Source organism: Musa acuminata, chromosome BXJ2-3, assembly GCF_036884655.1.
Source record: "Musa acuminata AAA Group cultivar baxijiao chromosome BXJ2-3, Cavendish_Baxijiao_AAA, whole genome shotgun sequence".
NCBI lineage: Eukaryota > Viridiplantae > Streptophyta > Magnoliopsida > Zingiberales > Musaceae > Musa > Musa acuminata.
The window spans coordinates 2,382,547-2,403,508 of record NC_088340.1 but is presented as its reverse complement, the minus strand read 5'-3'; the positions used below and the strand labels follow the sequence as shown (position 1 = coordinate 2,403,508).

Sequence of the window (20,962 nt, the reverse complement as noted above, 5' to 3'; positions counted from 1 at the left end):
TTCGACCATTCCTTTGGTCTTGACATCAACTTATCATGACAACGTTCAATATACATAATATACATATGTAATAAGGTCTTTTTTGGACCTTACATAAAGGTCCTTCGATATGTTCTTCATGGAACCTTTCAGGGTCGGTTCAGAACAAAAATGAAGGGAAAAGCTGAGTCGACGGAGGGCTGAAGTGGAGACAGAGAGATAGAGAGCATAATAATAATATTAAAGAAGCTTGTGAGCACTGTCAAGAGGAGCACGACGCCGCGTAGGAGGAACGTTCCAGCGGTTCAAGATAGCCGCCGGAGCTTCAGAAGTGGAACACCACGGTCGCCAGTTCACAATCACATGGCAGTTTCCGAAGACAGCCAGCGTCCCTCGCCACCCAATCTGCGGTGGCCTCCCAGGCATTTTAGCGAACACGTGGTGGTCACCCCCTCCGAACTCCACATCACATCCTGAACGTTCATCGGTGTCAGCAGCCCCGTCTCCACGGATGTGATCTCATACCCTTTGGATGGATGTGATTTGGGAATAGGAATCGTTACCGGTCAGCGCTAGAGAAAATGTGATGATTTCCTAATATAGAAAGCTGAGCTGGATCAATCTAGGTTTTCACCTTGAGACCTTTTTTTTCTTTCGCGCACACACACCATTAGGCGTCGGTCGCATATTCCAACCCATTCGATCGGTCGGCAACACCGGGCGAGAGACGATTTCTTCATCTCCTCGCCTCGCCCCCGCCGCCAACGCAAAATCTCATATTCACACAACTGGGTTGCCTGGTTGGCTCCTCTTCTCCTCTCCCTTCAGTGTGCTCCTCCCATGGGAGAGCCCTCGGTTCCTTGCCCCCACATCGCTCTTTCTTGGCCTCCGGATGGCTCTGTAACGCTCGAATGGATCCGACGTTTGACGGCCATCCTCGATTGGTCCTCGCGCAACCTCCCGCCCTCCGATCTCCCCACACTCCTTCCCTCTCCTGTCCTCCTTCGTATCCTTCTTGCCGCCTCCGACGTCCTTCACAAAGAGCCCAATTGTGTGAGAGTTCAAGCCGACGACGACCTCAGCGGCGTTGTTGTTGTTGGGGATGTTCATGGACAGCTCCACGATGTCTTGTTCTTGTTGGAGGACGCAGGTTTCCCAGGAGAGGATCGGCTGTTCGTCTTCAACGGTGACTATGTGGATCGAGGCGCGTGGGGGCTTGAGACCTTTGTTCTTCTGCTTGCATGGAAGGTCTCATCTTTCGGCTAAAATTGTTGGCTACATATCCGTTTATAAATTTTCTCTTGGTAGTTAGGATCCTTTGCCCTTTGTGGAATTCATTCGATATGCTACCTGTGCATCATCATTAACTCACTGAACTTTTGGTTCATTATATAGATCGGAAACCGTAAGCACGTACGGTATAGTGTGTGGTTACGGTTTGCTGTCCGATTTGGGTGAATCTAGAACTTCACTCCAATCTTTAGTTTCTTTTCTTCTTCAGCAGATGAGCTGCCTAATAGTTATAATTGGAAGAATATTATTCGAAATGCTTAACAACTATGGATCAAATGTTAGCCATTCATTAGGATGCTTAGGAAATATGTTTCACCCAAATCAGCTAATGGGAGATTATAAAAAGAAAAAAAATAACAGTGATGCACCACATCATAATGATATATGCAAGATTGGATTTTGCAAAATCAGCACTGATGATCTTGATCACCATTGGCTTCAACTTGCTTACTTGCAATTTGTCAATTGCCTTTGGAATTAACAGATAGCTACATGGGCTTCATTACATAAAACTTTTTCTTAGACCAAAATTTTGCAACTTAGTTTAGCTTAGTCATGCATACTTTCGTAAAATATCTGGAGAACCTGAGCAACCATAAGTAAAATGACATTATGTGGATCACTTCAGACTTATCAAACTAGATGTAGAAATATTTTGCTACATGAAACAATTCTCAAGGATGACACACAAAATTTCATGGATATTTATGACTTCGTTTAATAAGGTTTCTTATATGCAAGATTTTACCATTAAAAATTTTACAAATTTATATATTTTCTTGATTCGTGCTGAAATTGTCTGGTATGCACATACATCCCATGTAATGTAGTTATATAATACGCAAATTTTGGAGTTTTAGAACCATGTAATGTGATGGTAACAATTTATTATAAACAAGTTAAATGCTGCACACAAATTCTAGGAAAACATAATGCTTGATTCAATAAATTGATTATATTTTTTAATTAATGATAATTTCATCCCTTGCCTTATAGGTTTTTTTGCCACATCGAGTGTTTCTTCTCCGTGGCAATCATGAGTCCAAATATTGCACTTCGGTGTATGGATTTGAAAACGAAGTAATGGTTAAGTATGGAGACCAAGGCAAGCAAGTTTACAGGAAATGCTTAAGATGTTTCGAAGGTCTTCCCTTAGCTTCTATCATAGCAGATTGCATATATACAGCTCATGGAGGACTTTTTCGCAGCATGAATATTACTCCATCAAAGAGATCAAAAGGGAAAAAAGGTCAAAAGATAGTCACTAATTCTAATACAAGCTCTTTAAAGCTAGGTTCCTTGGAAGAGCTATCAAAAGCAAGACGAACCGTGCTTGACCCCCCATGGGAAGGATCAAACCTGATTCCTGGTGATGTACTGTGGTCTGATCCATCATTAGGTTTGGGTCTTTCTCCGAACGAAGAGAGGGGCATTGGTTTACTATGGGGTCCTGATTGCACTGAAGAATTCCTCAAGAAAAATCAGTTCAAGGTCCGACATAGTTCTCATCTGGCAGCCTTCTTTTTCTTTTCTGATTACTTAGTTATAATGTTTCATTTGTGCTATCTTTCACATTTTGTTGACAATGATATTTTGGTTTCCCCTCTATGTTACCGAAACTTGCTCAAATCCTAGGCTTGTCATCTTAGATTTTGGTGCTGTCATCAGGATAGATTATATTATCAAAATAAGATTGTTACTTCCAATAAGTTATCTGTAAAGTCACATCTTCAAAACAAAAATGGACAAGTTAGTGAAAGTAGACAAACCAACAAACGAAATATTATTATAACGTGATTAGGAACATAGTTCCTATGTCATTCATCTATAAATAGTGGGATAGATGTGTATATTTAGTTTTACCATGGAGATTGGAGTATATTTATATTTTTTGTCTAAATTAGATTTTAGTTTTAATGTGCTTCATTGAGTTCTGGATTGGACTATATCTAAATTTGGATGGAGTGACAAGGAAGTTGTTTCATGGTTAATCCACATCGAGAGTCGATCATTTTGGGATGCTTACAAGTAAATTTTTGGCCTTTACGATTGCATAGGAATGTCATGCAGCTATGGAGCTACAGTTACAAATGAAGAATCATGAAGCTAAGGAGCTATTATTTTGTTCAGAAACAACCAACACCTGAGTTCAATTTTGGATTTATCTCAACCTTCTTACCATCATTTATCAAATAGTTTTAAGCACTTTGCAAATTAGGAAATATATTTCTTACAACGTCCACGATTGTTAATGTTTGCAGCAGGACATGGACCGTCCTTGGTTTGTCATGACCTGTACCTTGTAATGGTACACATGTGAGAGAAGGAAATAAAAAGAAAGCAATTGATCTAGAGTTGATGATGTCTTCTCCTTAAGTACAGCAGGACATGGTTGACTCATATAATATTTGTTAATGGCATTGCTGATTGATTGTTTGTGCATTTGATAAGTGTTTGGAAGCTTTCAAGAGATCAATATAAAGCTAGATAAGCAATGGATTTCTCTTTTATGGACTTGTGGGAGTCTCCTATTTGGACCTCCTAGATCCAGAAAAATATTCCTGCTTAGTGAGTGCCTGGTAGCTATGACTGATCTTATTCAAGAGAAAGATTTGAGATTTCTGTCTAGCTACTTATTGGATTCCATTTCATACTTTTATAATCTTTAAATTTAACACGTACATTATGTTAAATCTGTAATAAGAAATTTCTGAAATCGTGTTCCCTATTTCAACTATAGTTGATTATCAGGTCACATGAAGGCCCTGATGCAAGGGTTAAACGGCATAATCTCACCGGGATGGATTCAGGGTATACAATTGATCACGACGTGGAATCTGGAAAGCTGATTACTCTGTTTAGTGCTCCAGATTATCCCCAATTTCAGGTTTCTTATATTGTTTATTATTTCAGTGTTTTTATTTTGCATACTTAGACATGCAATAGCTTTTATCTGTAAAATTTGAACATGGTTTTACCAAGTTAATTTTTTCTTTGGGAATATTCTTTCTTTTAAAAGCAAATTAGTTTCATAGAGGATCTTGTTGACTTCACTAACTTCGGTTTGTTCCTTAGTTGTAAGGATTGCACATATTGGCAAATGCATATGACATTCATTATGCTTGCATCAGGAAAGAAACTAGTTTTCTAATCACCTTACCTGAGGAAATGTTAGCCTACGCATGGTTTTCCCTTCAATTATGGATGACCAACGGAATACTCGAATCTGTTCCAACACACTGGATACATATCTGTTCCAACATATTATTTGATGTTAAGTTTTTTCATTTATCCACTGGTAAATCATCTTTCAGATAGGGACGGATTATTCTTTTGATGAAATATAGAACTTTTGTGTGCTCTTTGAAATCTGTTTCACCTACCATAGGACTACATGAATATGCTACCTTAATGGCTATCGTGAGTAATTCCACATGGCCACTTATGTCATATTCTTTTGATGATTAGTTATTTGTGAAATTGTCCTTAGTCCTACACAATAATGCAGGCCAGTAAGGAGCGATACAACAACCGGGGTGCATATATTGTGCTGCGGCCACCAGATTTTTCTACACCTTTTTTCCATACTTTTGAAGCCATAAAACCGAGGCCTCAGGTAACTTTTTTGTTTTTCAAGTGTTTTTGGATAAATTTCACGCATGTAGTATTTTTCAAGGGGAATTATCTTTTTTTTCCCCCTCCTTTCACTGTAGCTTCATGTGTGTGTTCAATGAATGTTTTATGGTTCTTGCTTTCTACAGTCAAACCTTCAACACAAATTAGTGGAAAATGAAAGAAGAAAGCCTTTTGTTTCAACTTGTCCCTTTATTTGTGCACTAGTCATTATGGATTGTAGAATCTGATGCTTCCATAACAAGTTACATTTTTTTTTTTTGTTGTGTACGAGGGATTTAGTTTTGTGTATATTTTAGTAACCCTCGCGCATTACTATTAATCACAGTTGCATGGTTCTCCCCATTTATTGTTTCTTTTTTTCTTTTTCCTTCCTTTCGTCATTAGCTTAGCTTACATGAGATTGGGATGCAGGTGAGTGCCTACTACGACTACGAAGAAGTAATCGACTCGGACGAAGAGTTGGATTTGAAATCCATGAACAATGGCTCCTCGACCGAAGGTGTGGCTTCTGGCCAGACAGATTAGTTTTACTTGAAATCAAAGAAATTTTGTTTCCTTTGTATGGTTATGATTCAGAGCTGTAAGATCTCTGTCATCTCAACCCGTAGCGAAGGATAAGAGGGTAAGTATGAAATTATGTGGCTGTCGGAAAGAAAGAGGACCGAGTGGTGGTTCAACCACATTCATGTGGCTGGTGGAAGTATGTGTGATCTTTAGGGGTCGTTAAATATCTCCGAAATTTAATGGTACAATTTAATAATATAATTTTTATTTTATTTTTATTATTTTCTCAAAGGTTACACAAACAAACTTAACTTCATCAAAATTAATAAATACCTCAAGCGGTTGCCACCTTAATCTAACTGTTAATCATGGGGCCCACTCTTAATCTAACTGTTCCTGTAAACCACCTCCTGATTGGGATCGAGCATGGAGATCTTTAAGAGTCGTTATCGGGGAAGGGAGATATTATGAGCGTTATACTCGACGTGTAAGGGCTACGGCTGTCCACGTAAAAGACGTCTTCCATCGCATGTTAAGCCAACCAAAATATCTGAACATGCGACTCTCCCTCCTCTTTATATTTCACTCCATACCCAATGCCGAGTCGTATTCCCCCACCACATCCGCCCCGTACACAACACACCCCGCGTCCGAATGGAGAACGCCGATCAGACGGTGAGGCGGAGGATCAGCAGGATCCATGACCACGTGGCTGCTTCTGCCGCGTCCGATGAAGCCTTGCCACCCTCCCCCCACCTCTTCCCCATGGTAAGGGTAAACCACTACTCCATCATAACTCGCCTTTTTATATGACTGCTACTACTAAATGGCATTGAATGCATTCCTAGTTGATGATTTGGAAACTTTGAACAGTAACAAATCTCAGTTCAATAAGATCGATTACTCAGGACATTTTTAAGTACGACTAGGATAGTTGGGTTGCATCATTCGATCCGTCGAGGTTAGATCCCTAGGATGGATGAGTTCTTTCTGAACTCATCAAGTCTTGACTGTCCTGAAGAAACGAATACTAAATGCAAGGCTTCTTCTTATCTCTCGAGCTCCATGTTTTGTCTCAGAACTGCAGCAGTACTCTCAGCACTCTGATGCAGAGGCGTGACAACAGACTGCTATTTGCACGGCAAACTCCTGCCTCTCGTGGTCGCTTCATGCAACAAGTCGAAATGAGTCAGGTATCGTATCGTGTAGCCAATAAACTGACTGACAATTAATGCAGCGGCTGGCTAGATACTCATGTCATCTTTCGTTTCCCAGGATACTGGATCCGGTGGTTCTCAGCCTAACACGCTTCCTAATTGTTTTCGTTCTGGAGGCAGTGCTTCTTTCCAGAATCCTGGAGAACCCTTGTTCTCCAGAAAGACCATGTTTGATTCTACCGCACCATCATCTAGAACTGAGACGCCCATGAAACAAGATTCCATGTTTTCTTCGTATGAGGCTCCATTGTTCGCCAGAGAAAATAGTGCAAGGATCGAAAAGCAGCAGCTTCGTTGCGGCGGAAGACGGTCTTGTAGAGGTATCCGGAATCGTTTGTTGATATGCTAGTACATGATGAGCACCCATGATTCAGCCTTGAAGTTCCTTTGTCTACGAAATCGTGGATGCAGGCATCGAGTGGTCTCCTCGAATGGATGTGACAGAATCTGGGCCAAAATACGTTGTGACGGTGGAACTTCCTGGTGTCCGCGCCACTGACGTTCAGGTGGAGGTGGACGATGACAGGTGTTAAAGCTATTTCATGGTTTGCATCTTTTTAGACGTGTGTTATGGTTCAAAGCAAGGAGGTCCATTGTTCTTGGTGGCCATATATATACATATATAATAGAATCTTTTGACTTCTAATCAACATCGCTTGCTGATGATAGCTTGAGGATCATGGGAAAACGCCTGGTGAGCCAGTGGAGGGTGGCCAATGGTTGTGAGGGTTGGAAACCAACCTACCATCAAAGGGAGATCTTAGAGGGCCCATACCGAGTTGCTTGGCCTCTTCCCAAAGATGTGAACAAGGATGGTGTTTCAGCTGAACTCATGTACGTTGCAACTCAACCAATCGACATTTGCTTGTCCATTATTGTATTCTCTCTCTTTTTAGTTAGTTATCTTTAATATTTTGATTTCTATACTTTAAAAAACAATCCTATAATTATAAAAATAAAACATCTAAATCAATTTACTTTAACTCTATCGATTTTACCAACCAAAATATAAAATAAATAATAAAAAATAATTTTAATATTTTAATTGGTGATAACGGATGACGTTAATGGTGACAAACAATAATACCACTGAGGGAGACATAGGTGGGTGTTGTGGATGAGGAGAGGAATAGTAAGAGGTGAGAATCGTTTTGTATTGGCATCAACGTTGATGCAATTATTGAGTGACAAAAGAGTTACTTAGCATTAGCATCAACGTCGATACAAATGCAGAGTGATCATCACCTCTTGTTACTATTATCCTCATCCACAACAATAATAGTCATCCGCGACCCCCAACGACTTAGTCATTCGTCACCAACAATTAAAATATTAAAATTATATTTTTACCTTTTATTTTTTATGTTTTTATTGATAAAACTGACGATGTTAACATAAATGGATAGATATTTTACTTTGTAACTATAGATATGTCAATGTAATTTTTGAAAGTGTAAGGATCAAAATGATAAATATAACTAACTATAGGGGATAATATGTAATTAGCTCTCTTGCCAAACCTGAATACACATTTATCAAATAATTCACCAGCAAACCATGAGTTATTTTTTAATTTAGAGCAGTATGGGTGAAACAAAAAATCGTTTACAGTAGCTAATTTGATCAGCTGCCTTCTATTAAAGTATTGTCATATTTATCTTGACAAATCAAACATGAATTAGGTTTGTATCAGCATTCTGAATCTTCCCATCCCTGCCAAACATCAATTTCAAATTTACTTCACCTAATAAGTGAGATAAGGGAGTTTCAAAATCTTGTAGAGAGAGAGTTTGTTTACATGTAGCAGCCTTCTCTGCTTTCTATAAAGAATTTGAAGACAACTATAGCCATTGTGATCCTACAGTTAAGAATGCAGCTACAGCTTGTAGAAACCATAAGATATGAGTGCTGTATCGTACGTACTGATCTCGTAACCCTCAAGCGTATTTCTTGGTGCAGGGATGGCTTTCTTCGAGTCACTCTTCCTAAGTTGTAAACAAGTACGAGGAGCTGCTATCTCCTTCTATGCGATAGTCTGGTCTAATAAACGATATAAGCCTTCTGTGTGAGGTAAAACAGTTGAAGAGAGGAAGCATCAACATTACAGAAATGTAATTGGTTGTGATAGTTCGTCCTTTGATTATAATAGCATTACAAAAATGTTGTTTTCTTATAGCAAGCATGATGGCGATGGATCACAATCTTCGCACTAAGATTTTGGCAGTCCTCTGTAGCTTGCTCTGAATAATCACAAGTAGTTGAACAGGAGTCCCGTCCTCCAGCATTTCTTACTTCTTCAAGCGAAGGTGTACCAATCACATGGATGTGAACTATTGATCGAGTGAATGGATAAACATTTGAACATCACAAATTCCCGTAAGCACAGGAAGGGTATATCGTTGTGTTCCATGCAAATGGGTAATCTGATGATAAAAGAATTTATCCTCTCTTCTTTGCTTGACTCTGTTGTTGTTACTCTTTGCACGATAAAAGAAGATTCTATGTTCTCATTGTGAGTGAAAGCCTATTTCCCTACTGTAGGGTCTTACACGTATTCACGTGTATATATATATATATATATATATATATATATATATATATATATATATATATATATAGGAGAATACCTTTCATCAATATCATATCTTAAGAAATCCTATCATAATTATTTTTTTATTTACTGATAATCATAATTAAAATTTAATCAGATTTATAATATATATTATATCATTAAATAAAACCACATAATCTAATAGAATCGTCCTAAAAGGCTTGACTCATTGACACCAATAACAAATACAAAGGTTAATATATGTTTGAAATATTCTATTTCTTTTTAGACAAGTAAAGGAAAATAATAGTTAGTATAAGAAGCTATCTATCTAAGGAGGAAAATACATCATCTAAATTTACTCATTAGATAGCTTCTTATACTAACAAAGAAAAAGGGAGACATGGTGTATGAGACTCATGCCAATGCAAGTACTAGAGATGGCTGATACATGTGGAGGGTTGTTTGCTTGACTTGAATCTAGATGTCAAATGAGCTACCTTTATAATCATATTGGAGATCTATTACCATTATTTATGTCTGAATGGATTGAAATTGTATGCGATAATGAAAAACCATACCTAATACAAAGAGTAATTCTTTCGGGTATCATGTATTATATAAGCCAATTAATGGTTAGCAAGCCAATGGGTTTAGGCTGCAGAAAATCACTTTCCGCAAAAGTCGGTTTCCATACTTTCACAAATTTCTTTAATAAAAAACCACGACCTCTAGGCAAGAACTACTGTTACTAGAGAAATTTGAGATATCTCTTGCAGCCTAAACAAAGCTTGAGATGAGATGCATACCTCACCGAAACAATGTGCATTATGATGATAATGAGTATATGAAGTAGAACATATAAATAAAGTAATAAACTACCAACAAACCATGTACATTGAATGTTATCAATAACCAAAATGTTAATTTGAGCTTATTAGCCCAAATGGTATATCATTGAAGTCAACATTTCAATGGCTAAAAAAAAAGAGAGAAAGGCAACAGGTAGTGTAGCAACAAAAACAACACAAACACAGAGAAAAAGAAGAAGAATTTAAAAGCATAGCAACATAAAGTTCAAAATATAACAAAGCAACAATAGTTAACAGAATGAAGAAGCACAAGTCAGGTAAAGCAAATAGCATGACGTTAGAGAAAAACAGTGAAAGGGACAATAAAGCAGCGACCAGTCAATTAGTTCTGCTATTCCCAGAAACCGGAAAATTCCCAATTTAATAAAAGATAAAATTTGATGATCTCATCTTTATGAAGGAAAAACTATGACAATATCATATGGAACACCTTTGTGGGCTTTGCTTTTCTAATGAGATGCACAAAGCATATGGCTAAAAGCCTTGGTGGGCCTCACAGGCTTAGCACACTAACTGTTACGTGAGATTAACACAGCATACTCCAAAATAGATGATGAAGTATCAGAGGCCAACTTCACTAAGAATTGACTATATTAAGTATCTAATTTCTAATAAAGATGATTACTGAAAATCAAAGAAATAACTAGGTAGCAACTAAGGAAACGTCAACCAAAGGATCACACCCGACAATCAAGAAAACTAACAGCTATATGAGATTAACACATCATACTCCCAAAACACATGATGAAGTATCAGAAACCAATTTCACTAAGGACTATATTGAGTATTTAATTTTTAATAAAGAATATTACTGAATTTCATAGAAATAACAAGATAACAAGGAAACCTCGATCAAAGGATCATGCCCAACAATTGAGAAAACTTCCTCAGCCAACTTACAGATGACCTTAGCACAAGGATCATAGTTTTTGTAGACACGATGTCCAAAACCCGATAATTTCCGCTTTCTGTAATGCCAGCATTTGAAATAGTTTTAAATAATTAAGTCTCATTCAGCAATAAATGATCTAAAATGAAATAATCAATCACTCTAGCAGTGTCTATGTATAACAAATACAAGCATAACAAGTATTACCTGTTTTTCACACCCTCAATGAACCCTGGAATGTTCTCGACTTGTCCAATTTCATTCAGCATTTTAAGGACAGCGTGTCATGCACAAGATATTCAACACAACTTTAGAGATGTTTCCTATTTGCTTCTCAAAATTCCATAAGTATTTGCAAAAATCTAGGCTGATGAAAAAAACTACGGCCAATCAATCCCATGATCAAAAAATGATTTAATTGTCTAATAAACCATGGGTAAAAAGACAGTAAGGAAATAACATACATCACAAACAAAAAGACCTGGTTATAAGAGAGAAAAAACTGTGAAAAAAAAACAAAAATACAACATAACTAATGCTGCATGTATTGTCTAATAAACCATGGATAAAAAGATGGCAAGGAAAATAACATATATCACAAGCAAAAAGACCTGGTTTTAAAATTTAAAAAAAAAAGATTACCATGAAGAATTCACAGATTAACTAAATTTACAGTGAAATATAAACTGCAATAAAACAAAGACACAACAGAACTAATGTTGTACCTCATTAGCCCCACCATGGAGAGGACCTATGTACCTTGAAGCAAGATGCCTGACAGCAGCTGTGGAGAAGTTCATTTCATGTTCCGCATGTAGGATGAAAAGTATATCAAGAACCCTTGAGAGTTGAGGGTTAGGGACATATGATCGATTACCCCTAAAATGCAATTGAAAGGTTATCAGCTTGTGGTATTAAGGATAACATGAAAATCAAAGTTCTTTACCCAACTTGAGAGCTAATTTATGCTCATTTCTCTCAACCTTTGCTATCCTTATACTTATCTATAGCAAAAGCAAACTGGAAATGAAGTAGACTGAAAAATAGAATAAAAGAAAAGTCACACCAGTCTTACAGTGAGTCCAACATATATAAGAAGTTCTCTGAATATGAAAAGTTGTTGGAAGGGAGAACTGGAGGCCTTCCGGCTAACCGCAAGCAAGCTGAAGCTGCAATTGTTGGTACCTAGCGATTCAAAAACAAAACAGGTAGTCTTATTTAGAAGAAAAGTAATGAACCATCTTGAAGCTATAAATATTCTACAATCATTTTTTATAACTGAATGAATATAAGCTTCCAGAACTTGAAGGTAATGCCAGCAAAAACTAGAGGATGTCATCACAATGCTTTTACATATCCAGGCTAATATAGTATAAGCATATCAAAATAATGCATGATAAAAAAATTAGGCATCCATTTCCAAGTACTCGCACAATTTGCTTGTCTCTAACTTGCTTTGAGTTATAAAGATCTTGACCCTGCAAGACAAAACAAATCATTAGGATTTCATATGCTTCATGCACTTGACTCACATATAGCAAGGCATCTGACACTGGCCTTTTCCATTCATTCAGATATTAGTGTCAAACCTTCCCTCATTATTTTCAGGGGATCAAACTAGGCTCAAAGAGTGATGCATGTGAACCTAACAACATTGCCAATTGGGATCATTAAGAATATAATTTTAGAAGGTATCATATTAAGCATAAGTGCATAAAGATACAAAGTGGTCTATTTTATAATTTTGAGCTGAAACAGACTAGTCTTAAGAGAGTATTCTTTTTTACTTCGTTTCCAGAAACATAAAGTTGTATATAGATATGAGATTTGGATGACAGCAGATGAGATGCATTCCAAAGAAACTATACTCAATTGTAGAAAACAATACACATCCTAGGCTTATGACAAAGAAAAACTTCAACATTACAACCAAAAAAACCCAAAGAATACACTTACATAGATTGAAATGGCCTTATAGTGGTCAGAACTGCATACATGCAAGTACACACACTCACACATGTACCTTTATTCTTGAACTATCCAGATAACCTTGATGTGTATAGAAGGCTTACCCTGAGAGCAGGGTATGCATCTGGATGGAAGAGAGAAAGAGCACTCAATGCACTGACAAGGTGGGTGTCGTGTGCAATTGCTTGTATAATACCCTAAAAAGGAGAAGTGTACAATGCTATGAAAATCAGAATAGTTAATGATACAGTATTAGTAATCACAATATATCTATAGACTCAAACTAGAAATAAAAGAACAGAAGGTTGATTTCCACATGCCAAATGAAGCCAACAAGCAATTCAAATAACAGTGGAAACAAAGACGAACCAGGACATCCTGTGGAACAGCAGAGTACTGAGAAATTGCAAACTCCCAATCTGCTAGCTGGCTTTCGGAAGGCAAGTTCCCACACATTGAAAAGCAATCAGGTTAGGAACGGATATCCAAGAAATCAATCAAACATCATAGTAATAAGTTGATCGTGGGCAACTTAATAGATAGGCCACCTCAAGGAACGTGCTCCTCTCAGCTAGCTCCTCGATCGATACCCTCTGTAACGAAGTATCCCTTCATCTCCATCCATATAACAAATGGAAGACCGAACCGGCGCAGTGTTAAGGTAACCCGGATCATATAGCTAGAGTCCCTTGTCATTTGTACCGGTACTAATCTACCAAAGGTCCTATCAGTCTCTCCCAGTCATATATTTGATATCAGTGTAAAGTAGCTTTTAGCTTCTGCGAGGTTATTAGGAAAAAGAACTGATTAGACAACTAGATGATTATATAAAAATATGATTTTTTTTATAAATATAAATAAAGCAAGAATGAAAACCCATAAGAACATTGGAATAGCAACTTTAAGCTGAATTAATTCTTAGCCGAACTTTGCCAATTGCACCACCTTGAAATGACATCAAGAGATCACAACAAATCAACCCTAGAATATAATCCTCCAGATAAACGTCTAACGATTAACAACGAAGTATATTAAGAGCAATGCTTGGGAGTGGTTCAGCTTGTACCAACGCAATCCAACAAAAAAAAAGAGAAATATATTCCAACAACTACTAGAATCGAAAAAAGAAGAGGAAGAAATTGCATACCCCCGAGGTTTACGGACGGCCGCGATGCCTCGAGAGAAAGGGCAGACGATCTCTCCAATGCCGGAGTTAAGCCAAAGGAACAGCGGTCAGTGGCGAGGTGGGCGGAGAGAACGGCGCGCCGCCCGCGAGCTAGCTCCGAGGGATCATCGGACCCGGATTCCATCTTCCCAACGAGCGACTGGATCAAGAATCCTTGCGGTTACCGTGCCCTCGTGTTGAACGTATTGAATGGAACTTAAACCGCCTCTGTTGGTAGGGGTTCATGGGAGACCTTTGACGGACAAGATGGGCTTACGCTGGGAGAACGGACGACGGATCTCACACGCCGTCGCGTCTCGTACGCAATCGATGACACAACTGGTCCAGACAGATGACGTCGGTGGTGACACACAAGATTCTTTATGCGAGAAGTAACATCCACCGTTTAAACTCACTCGGAGCGCGGTTATATCATCTTATTATTTTTCATCCCAATCACTTAACTATTTTAATCAAATCAATTTTATGGTATTTATTTTTATTCCAAATATAAGTTTGATTGAATTGTAAAGTAAAGTTAGTGCTGGAAAGGGATTTTGTATAAACCTTTTACAACTGTCAGAAAAGATCGATGATTTAAATATAGTGGATCGATAATACATTTTCAACTTTTTTTTTTTATTTTAAGTAACGAGAAATTTCATATATCAATAAATAAATAATTAATTAGAAAATTAATTTAAAAAAAAACATTATTTTAAGAAAAATAAATATAAGGAATACTGTTGTTGAACCCAAGTCAACAAAAACTTTATATACTCTCTCATGGTCAATTTGGAAAGCATCACCCTTACACTAAAATATTAAGATATATTATATATTTATTGTTAGATTATATGATCCTTTATAATTGGATAAGATATATAATATAATTAATTAAATTCAGATGATAGATATTAGTCAATAGAAAAAAATATATATATTATAATAATTCTCTTAATAATTTATCTTAGATCCTTTAACGACTTATGTGATAGAGAATGATGTTGAGAGATTATGATTTTTCTCTCCGATGGTTTTATGAAAAAATAGGAAAAAAGAAAAAGAAATATTTAGTTCTCCTCGTAGATCGATGTTATTGTGATATTCGGATTCGGATGACAAATCAAACAAAGATTTTTTTCAAATAACATCGAAAGGTACGTATCTTAATGTTATTTGATTTTAATTTTAATATGAAAGTTTTTCACATAACTTATAACATATTAGAGATTTTATGTTATACTAAACTTGTTATTATCCTTCGAATAAAGACGAGTTAATTAATATTAATGCATCCGTCAAAGAGACGAAAATAAGAATTCGGCGACACATACAATCGGTCTTTCGCGTGCAGGCTTTTCTGGGATGTTGTCGCTGCGAGGTATTCTGGTCACTCCGAAGAAACAAGGACATTTCCGGGCCGTTCACTGCCTCCAGTAACTTGGATAGCTCGGATCATCAAACACTCCGCACAACATGGTGGATGCATATCCACATGAAGAAACAGTGACCATGGACCCAAGTCGTACGCATCTCCTGGACAATCAGCGAGTCTCCAGCTGCAATCTTTCATGTACGTATGCCTCCAGTTTCATAGACCACATCGATTTGCTCCACAAAATAATAGTTGGCGTTCATAATTTGCCAACGTTCACGTGGAGGAGAATTTATTTCGTGTCCTTTATGTGATGATCCGTTTTGACGTGTGGGTCATACGTTGCTAGTTCTCTAAAAGACATCTCGCTTGGGAAAGGGATCCTTCCATCCACGAGTCACATTCATCTTCGACTTCGAATCTTCCCTTACTCCCCATCCGTACGGGAACGGATGAATGACTTGGAACCTGGAACCAGGAAGCCGAGAACGAGGTTGCACAGTTGCTGCTCTTCTTTATCTTGTGCTTGCACTCCACCCCTCAAATGAGGGATGAATGACTTGAAAAGATGAAGGAGATGGAGTGATCAGGAGAGGGAAGCAAAGGACACTGGGGCAGCAACGGGAGTTTCCCTGAGCGGTGATGATGGCTGTCATTGATCCCAGAACGTTGTGCCATAAGAACAGGCCTTAACTGAGAGTTGCAGCTTGGACGATATGGCTGGCATTCCAGTCGTGGCCTGACTGCATCATTATCATAGCTGCGCCTGACGGACGGTATCATACTTTTCTTGGAGACTAATATATATGTACGTTAAATTCTCTTTATCTATCGAACTAATCATTTTAGATATCCAAACTTGTCCCATTATATAATATTTGGGTACTTGTTTATCTAATCCTATCCATCCAAACCTATTTGATTATTAATATTGATAAAGCATATTTTCGGTTCCAGTCACGTCACAACCAACGCCGCGCCACGCCACCGCCAAGTTAGCATGAAGAGCACTTCCACGCGTCGAGGCAGGAACTGTACAAGGCACCTCTCGACACATCCCATCCCGGAAAGCTCGAGACGGTGCCATATGGTGTCGTTTCGTGCATTCCGGGACGACGACCGTACGAAGGTACCACCTCGCCCCTTGGAGATCGATCACTGTGCCAAGCCGATGTACGGTCGATCCTCACATAGTAGTATAAAAAGCTCATGACCGACATCTGGCCGGAGGAGGAAAAAAAAAAGGAGAGAATCAAGCACTAACTTAATCATCGAGGGGCCAAAGTCGAGAACCTCTCGACGTGGGCCTTCTGTGCAGGAGTGTGGTCACCCTCGGAAGCGCGACCATCTCGACCAAGAGATGCCCTTCCGAAGACGACGCTAGTATCCCGATCGAGAGGCGCCTTCCCTTAGATAGACCCAGCATCCCGACCTGCAGGTGTGATCAACCTCAGCACCTTGTTCAATCGATCGTAGACTCCCGACATCAACCCATGGACCAGGCCATGCTGACTCACCAGCGATGGTGCATCAGTTCACCAACAAATATTAAGGTAAAGAAATGCATGCGTTCCATTTTGATTCCCTGCTGACTGAATTTTTACCTTTTCTTTTTCTCATTCATGCTCGAGACGGTAATCAACAAAGTGTATACATCAATAATGTTTGGTAGGACAGATGCAGATAAGTAGACTAACCATAATTAATATAATCGAGATGTTTTCTATTGGTAAAAAAGGATGTCTCCAATGTTCCTCCTATTATTAGGATTAGAAAATTTGAAGTACTTAGTTTTATTCTTCGGAGAATATAGGTAAATTATACGACAAGAAGATTTTGATGCCAAGTCACAAAAGAACAATTTCATCCTATTGCAAAGGCTAGCAGGATGTTTAAAGGGCAAGTTGTGCGACAAGCGGTATTTAAAGATATATGTGATAGATCTACTATAGTATGTCCCAATAATTCAATAAGAAGACGTAGAATGGATGTAAAGAGTGCTGGGTTTTCACATCAAACAAGCTTTGTGTATTAGGTCCATGTAACATTTGCATGCATAATCCTAAAGTTTAGTTCGAGTTAATGCACAGCATGGCTCATTTCATGGTTAAGGCAATCTAACAAGGCCAGTAAATTGAAGTCAACGAATACCCCCAGGATCTAATGATTGCAATTGACGTAACCTCAAATTAATTGATGCCAACATTTAGAATTATGGCTTCAATGCTGCATGTCCTGGTGCAGACAATATATTTTGATCTTGTCACATCATGTCTATCAAACGTAGTACAGTGCATGCTCCACACATATCCCAATCTCTCTCACGAGCTTATGATGGTGTCGTTGGCACAATTACGATCCATTAAGAGAAATTTAATGGCATGAAGCTAAATCTTAATTTGTGTGTATCGATAATGTTTATTATTTCTTGGACAATATGCATGACGATTCCAAGAAATTTACACCAATTATTTCATCTCATAATTATCTCAAGAATGATGAATTTGGTATATGTGATATGGTTGCAGGCAGCGGCAAGTCACCATATCTCCACACTGTTCCTTTTCTTTTTTTTTTGGTGTATTCTTGTATATTTTCATTTTTAACTCATAATATGCAGTAAATACTGTCATTAGTCTCAAGATATATATTTATTATGCCTTGGGGTGGATTTTTAGCTGAGAGCAGAACACGTAAAGGAACAGTCACCAGAAGAAGGAAGCAACTAAGACCTAAACCAAAACAACCATCAAACGACGTGAATAGCTACGGATCGATCACCCCAAAAAGAACAAGGAAAACATCAAAGAATAAACATGGACGACTGGTTTCTGTCCACTTCACTCTCGGATGCTTATTCTCAGTGTCATTGTGTACAAGATTTGCTAAGCAGTCAATCCGGCATCCTGATGGCACACACGACAACGACGCCATAAAAACAGGTTTTATGGAGCATGTCGATGTCTTTGGAGATCCTCGTCTGAAATCGCTCGAACAGTTCTTCGGCGATGTCTCCGACATGTGCCTCGACGATAGGCTTCAGTGTTGCTCGTACTAGATTAGTTTTGGCTCGGCCGTACGAATCTGGATCCCTGATCCATTCCTGTTGTTTCTCCTTGGAGTGCTCGATAATTTTCTGGAACTCCAGTTGCTGGATCTTGAATCCACTGCATCGATCGAATGCTGTCTTAACCTCTTCTACGCTCCTCATGTAGGCAGGGATGTTAAACATGTCTCTTGTATCTTCATCGATCAATCCCTGTTCAATGCAACCCGTACAAGATGAGACCGACCGCCGCTTCACCGACTCGAGAAGAGAACACTCGGATTTGAAGCATAATTTTCTGGAACTGGAATGGTTTTTTGAGCAGAGTAATTATGTGAAAAAGCCAACTTCCGATGATTATGGACTTGTGATGAAAGATCAGATGGCGGAAGGACATAAGACTGAGTGGAGGAGGTAGGACCGGCGATTCAACAAAGCAATCCTCCCTCCCCCCCCCAAAGCTGCAAAGTAAATAGAGCAAGAAAGAGAGATGACAATTATTGAAATCAAGATGGAGACAAGAGAGGTAGTAGAGGGAAATGGACAAGGATATCGTGTCATGCGGGTTTTAAGGTGGGAGAGGAGGTTTCTGACGTCTATGTTGGGCGTCTTCTTATTACCTTTAGAAAAGAAGAGAGAAAGTGAATTGAAGTTGGCATGCAAACCTCATTCAGTAAGTCCTGCCATGCCTGATCCATGGAGTGGGTGAAAGGGTGCTTGGCTCGTGAGTCCGGGTCGCCTAATTGGTTCTCAGGTTCCTGAAACTGAGGCCTCCCAGCCATCACTATGAACAGCATCCCTCCCTCCATCATCTCTTCCCTTCGGCATCGCAAGAACATCTTGAGGTCCTCCTCGGACTGCTTCGCGTATGCTTCCACCACCTCCTTCCTGCCTCCATCTATCCATGCTCGGCCTTTATTCCACGCCTTGGACTGCTTGTCCAACACAACAGCTGGTATCTACTGAATCATTCACAGTAAAGCAAGGATATATATATATCATTCAAACAGGGTTTTCGTACCAATTAGGAGAGAATCAAGTTAAATACACCGTCCCCAGTTCCTCTCCTTGTGATCCATCTCTCTTTCCATCTCGTACGTCCTCTCTGATCTTCTCTTTTCTTTTCTTTATCTATCTTTTTTTTCTTCTTCTTCTTCTTCTTCTTCTTCTTTTCTTCCCATTTCTCTCTTGCAAGGCGCTCATAGTAAGGGTGAGAATCAAGATATGGAACGAATGCAAATCATGAATTAGCTAATGCCGTCCTAAAAGATGTCTAGCCCTGCCCATAATATCACTAGTACAAGAAATCGCCATCATACATACATAGGGTAGTATGATAACATAAACGAGTTTCCACTCCACTGCACAACTTCAAAAGAAAGATGAGAGGTGCTAAACTCACCTTGGAAAGCCAGTGCAGGGCGTTCAGGCTAACAACCAAATGAAGCTTCTCTTTGGGAAACAGCCGGTCATAGAATGAACCAGGCACACCTGCTGGATAATACGATTTCCTGGATGAACTGCAAGACGAGTCGACCTGCAAGGACCGGAAGAGGGAGTTGAAATCGTTCGATGGCAAATCGCAGAAGAACGCCTCGAACTCGGGCACATGATCACACTCTTTCTCGTAGCGCAGCCTCAGGTTCTGGACTACCAATTCCATGGTGGACAGCGTGTTGTAGCCCGTGGCACATCCTAAGTCTGCAATCCTAATACAGGCCTCCGACACAAAGAGCTTCATGGATCGGATGGATTCCATGAGCAGTGGCTTGGATGACGTGATGGCAGCAGCAGAAGCCTCGGAATTTTTCGCATAGCTCATGTCGTCTTCTCCTCCTTGCATACATAGTATCCTATGAAGCTCTTTTGTCCATGTGTGGCCCTCGCTGCTAGCACACCTTCCCTTGGTTTTCTCCCTGCTGGCGGCAACACGGACTAGGCTGGTGCAATCCATTTGAGATCTCCCAACAGACGATGGAGAAAGGAAGGCTAGTCTATGCAAAGTGTGGGAGGCAGAAGAAACAGATGGATAAACAAGAAAAGGAGAGTGTTGGTCATCCCAGAAGCTGCATAGTCCCCATTTCATGGTGAACCTGCTAATAAATAAGCAAATAATTGGCGGCGATCTTGTTTCACCTAGAAAATATTCATATGTCGGGTGACATGTATTGAGTTTGACCTATAATTTACGAGTCTAAATTTTTGAATTGAATTTATGTTTAACTTGATATATATTGATCATGAACGATTTGACTGGAAACTCTTCAAGTCCAAGTTCATAATATATATACATATATATATGTCAAAAAAAATAACTCCAACTTGTTATTATAAGATTTTTAACATCGTAGAAATAATATTGACAAGTGTTTAGATTATCTTTTTCCTATTTTCTTCGTCAACTTTCTCTTTGGTTTTTGTAAAAAAAATTACCATAAATATTTTATGTCTCCCTAACGTGAAC

General features: G+C 38.8%; 3 protein-coding genes and 1 long non-coding RNA gene across 12 annotated transcripts; 2 read left to right on the top strand and 2 right to left on the bottom strand.

Moving 5' to 3' along the window:
* Positions 1-616: 616 nt before the first annotated feature.
* On the top strand, positions 617-5,690 carry LOC103977003 (serine/threonine-protein phosphatase 7). 2 transcript variants are annotated; one of them, XM_009392384.3, is made up of 5 exons: positions 619-1,227; positions 2,269-2,763; positions 4,013-4,159; positions 4,781-4,888; positions 5,320-5,690. In XM_009392384.3, exons 1-5 carry the CDS (start codon positions 820-822, stop codon positions 5,431-5,433), a joined length of 1,272 nt encoding a protein of 423 aa, XP_009390659.2. In that variant the 5' UTR covers positions 619-819; the 3' UTR covers positions 5,434-5,690. The 2 variants fall into 2 exon arrangements, 1 of the variants encoding a protein (XP_009390659.2); XR_010485001.1 differs by lacking the exon at positions 5,320-5,690 and having other exon boundaries at positions 617-1,227; positions 4,024-4,159; positions 4,781-4,794.
* Positions 5,691-6,013: 323 nt separating this feature from the next.
* LOC103977004 (uncharacterized) lies at positions 6,014-8,929 on the top strand. Its single transcript, XM_009392385.3, has 6 exons — positions 6,014-6,180; positions 6,492-6,605; positions 6,688-6,949; positions 7,041-7,155; positions 7,299-7,463; positions 8,589-8,929. Exons 1-6 carry the CDS (start codon positions 6,067-6,069, stop codon positions 8,623-8,625), a joined length of 807 nt encoding a protein of 268 aa, XP_009390660.2. The 5' UTR covers positions 6,014-6,066; the 3' UTR covers positions 8,626-8,929.
* A 1,878-nt stretch (positions 8,930-10,807) lies between these two features.
* Positions 10,808-14,295, bottom strand: LOC135606873 (uncharacterized). 8 transcript variants are annotated; one of them, XR_010484996.1, is made up of 7 exons: positions 14,057-14,295; positions 13,458-13,688; positions 13,279-13,339; positions 12,017-13,106; positions 11,667-11,820; positions 11,149-11,308; positions 10,808-11,020 (listed from the first exon to the last, which is right to left on the bottom strand). It is a non-coding gene; the product is annotated as an uncharacterized LOC135606873 (long non-coding RNA). The 8 variants fall into 8 exon arrangements; XR_010485000.1 differs by having other exon boundaries at positions 11,701-11,820; XR_010484995.1 differs by having other exon boundaries at positions 11,149-11,820; positions 12,017-12,586; positions 13,014-13,106.
* A 3,896-nt stretch (positions 14,296-18,191) lies between these two features.
* On the bottom strand, positions 18,192-20,553 carry LOC103977368 (gibberellic acid methyltransferase 2). The gene is made up of 3 exons (XM_009392862.3): positions 19,901-20,553; positions 19,164-19,457; positions 18,192-18,711 (listed from the first exon to the last, which is right to left on the bottom strand). Exons 1-3 carry the CDS (start codon positions 20,450-20,452, stop codon positions 18,346-18,348), a joined length of 1,212 nt encoding a protein of 403 aa, XP_009391137.3. The 5' UTR covers positions 20,453-20,553; the 3' UTR covers positions 18,192-18,345.
* Between the last annotated feature and the right edge of the window lie 409 nt (positions 20,554-20,962).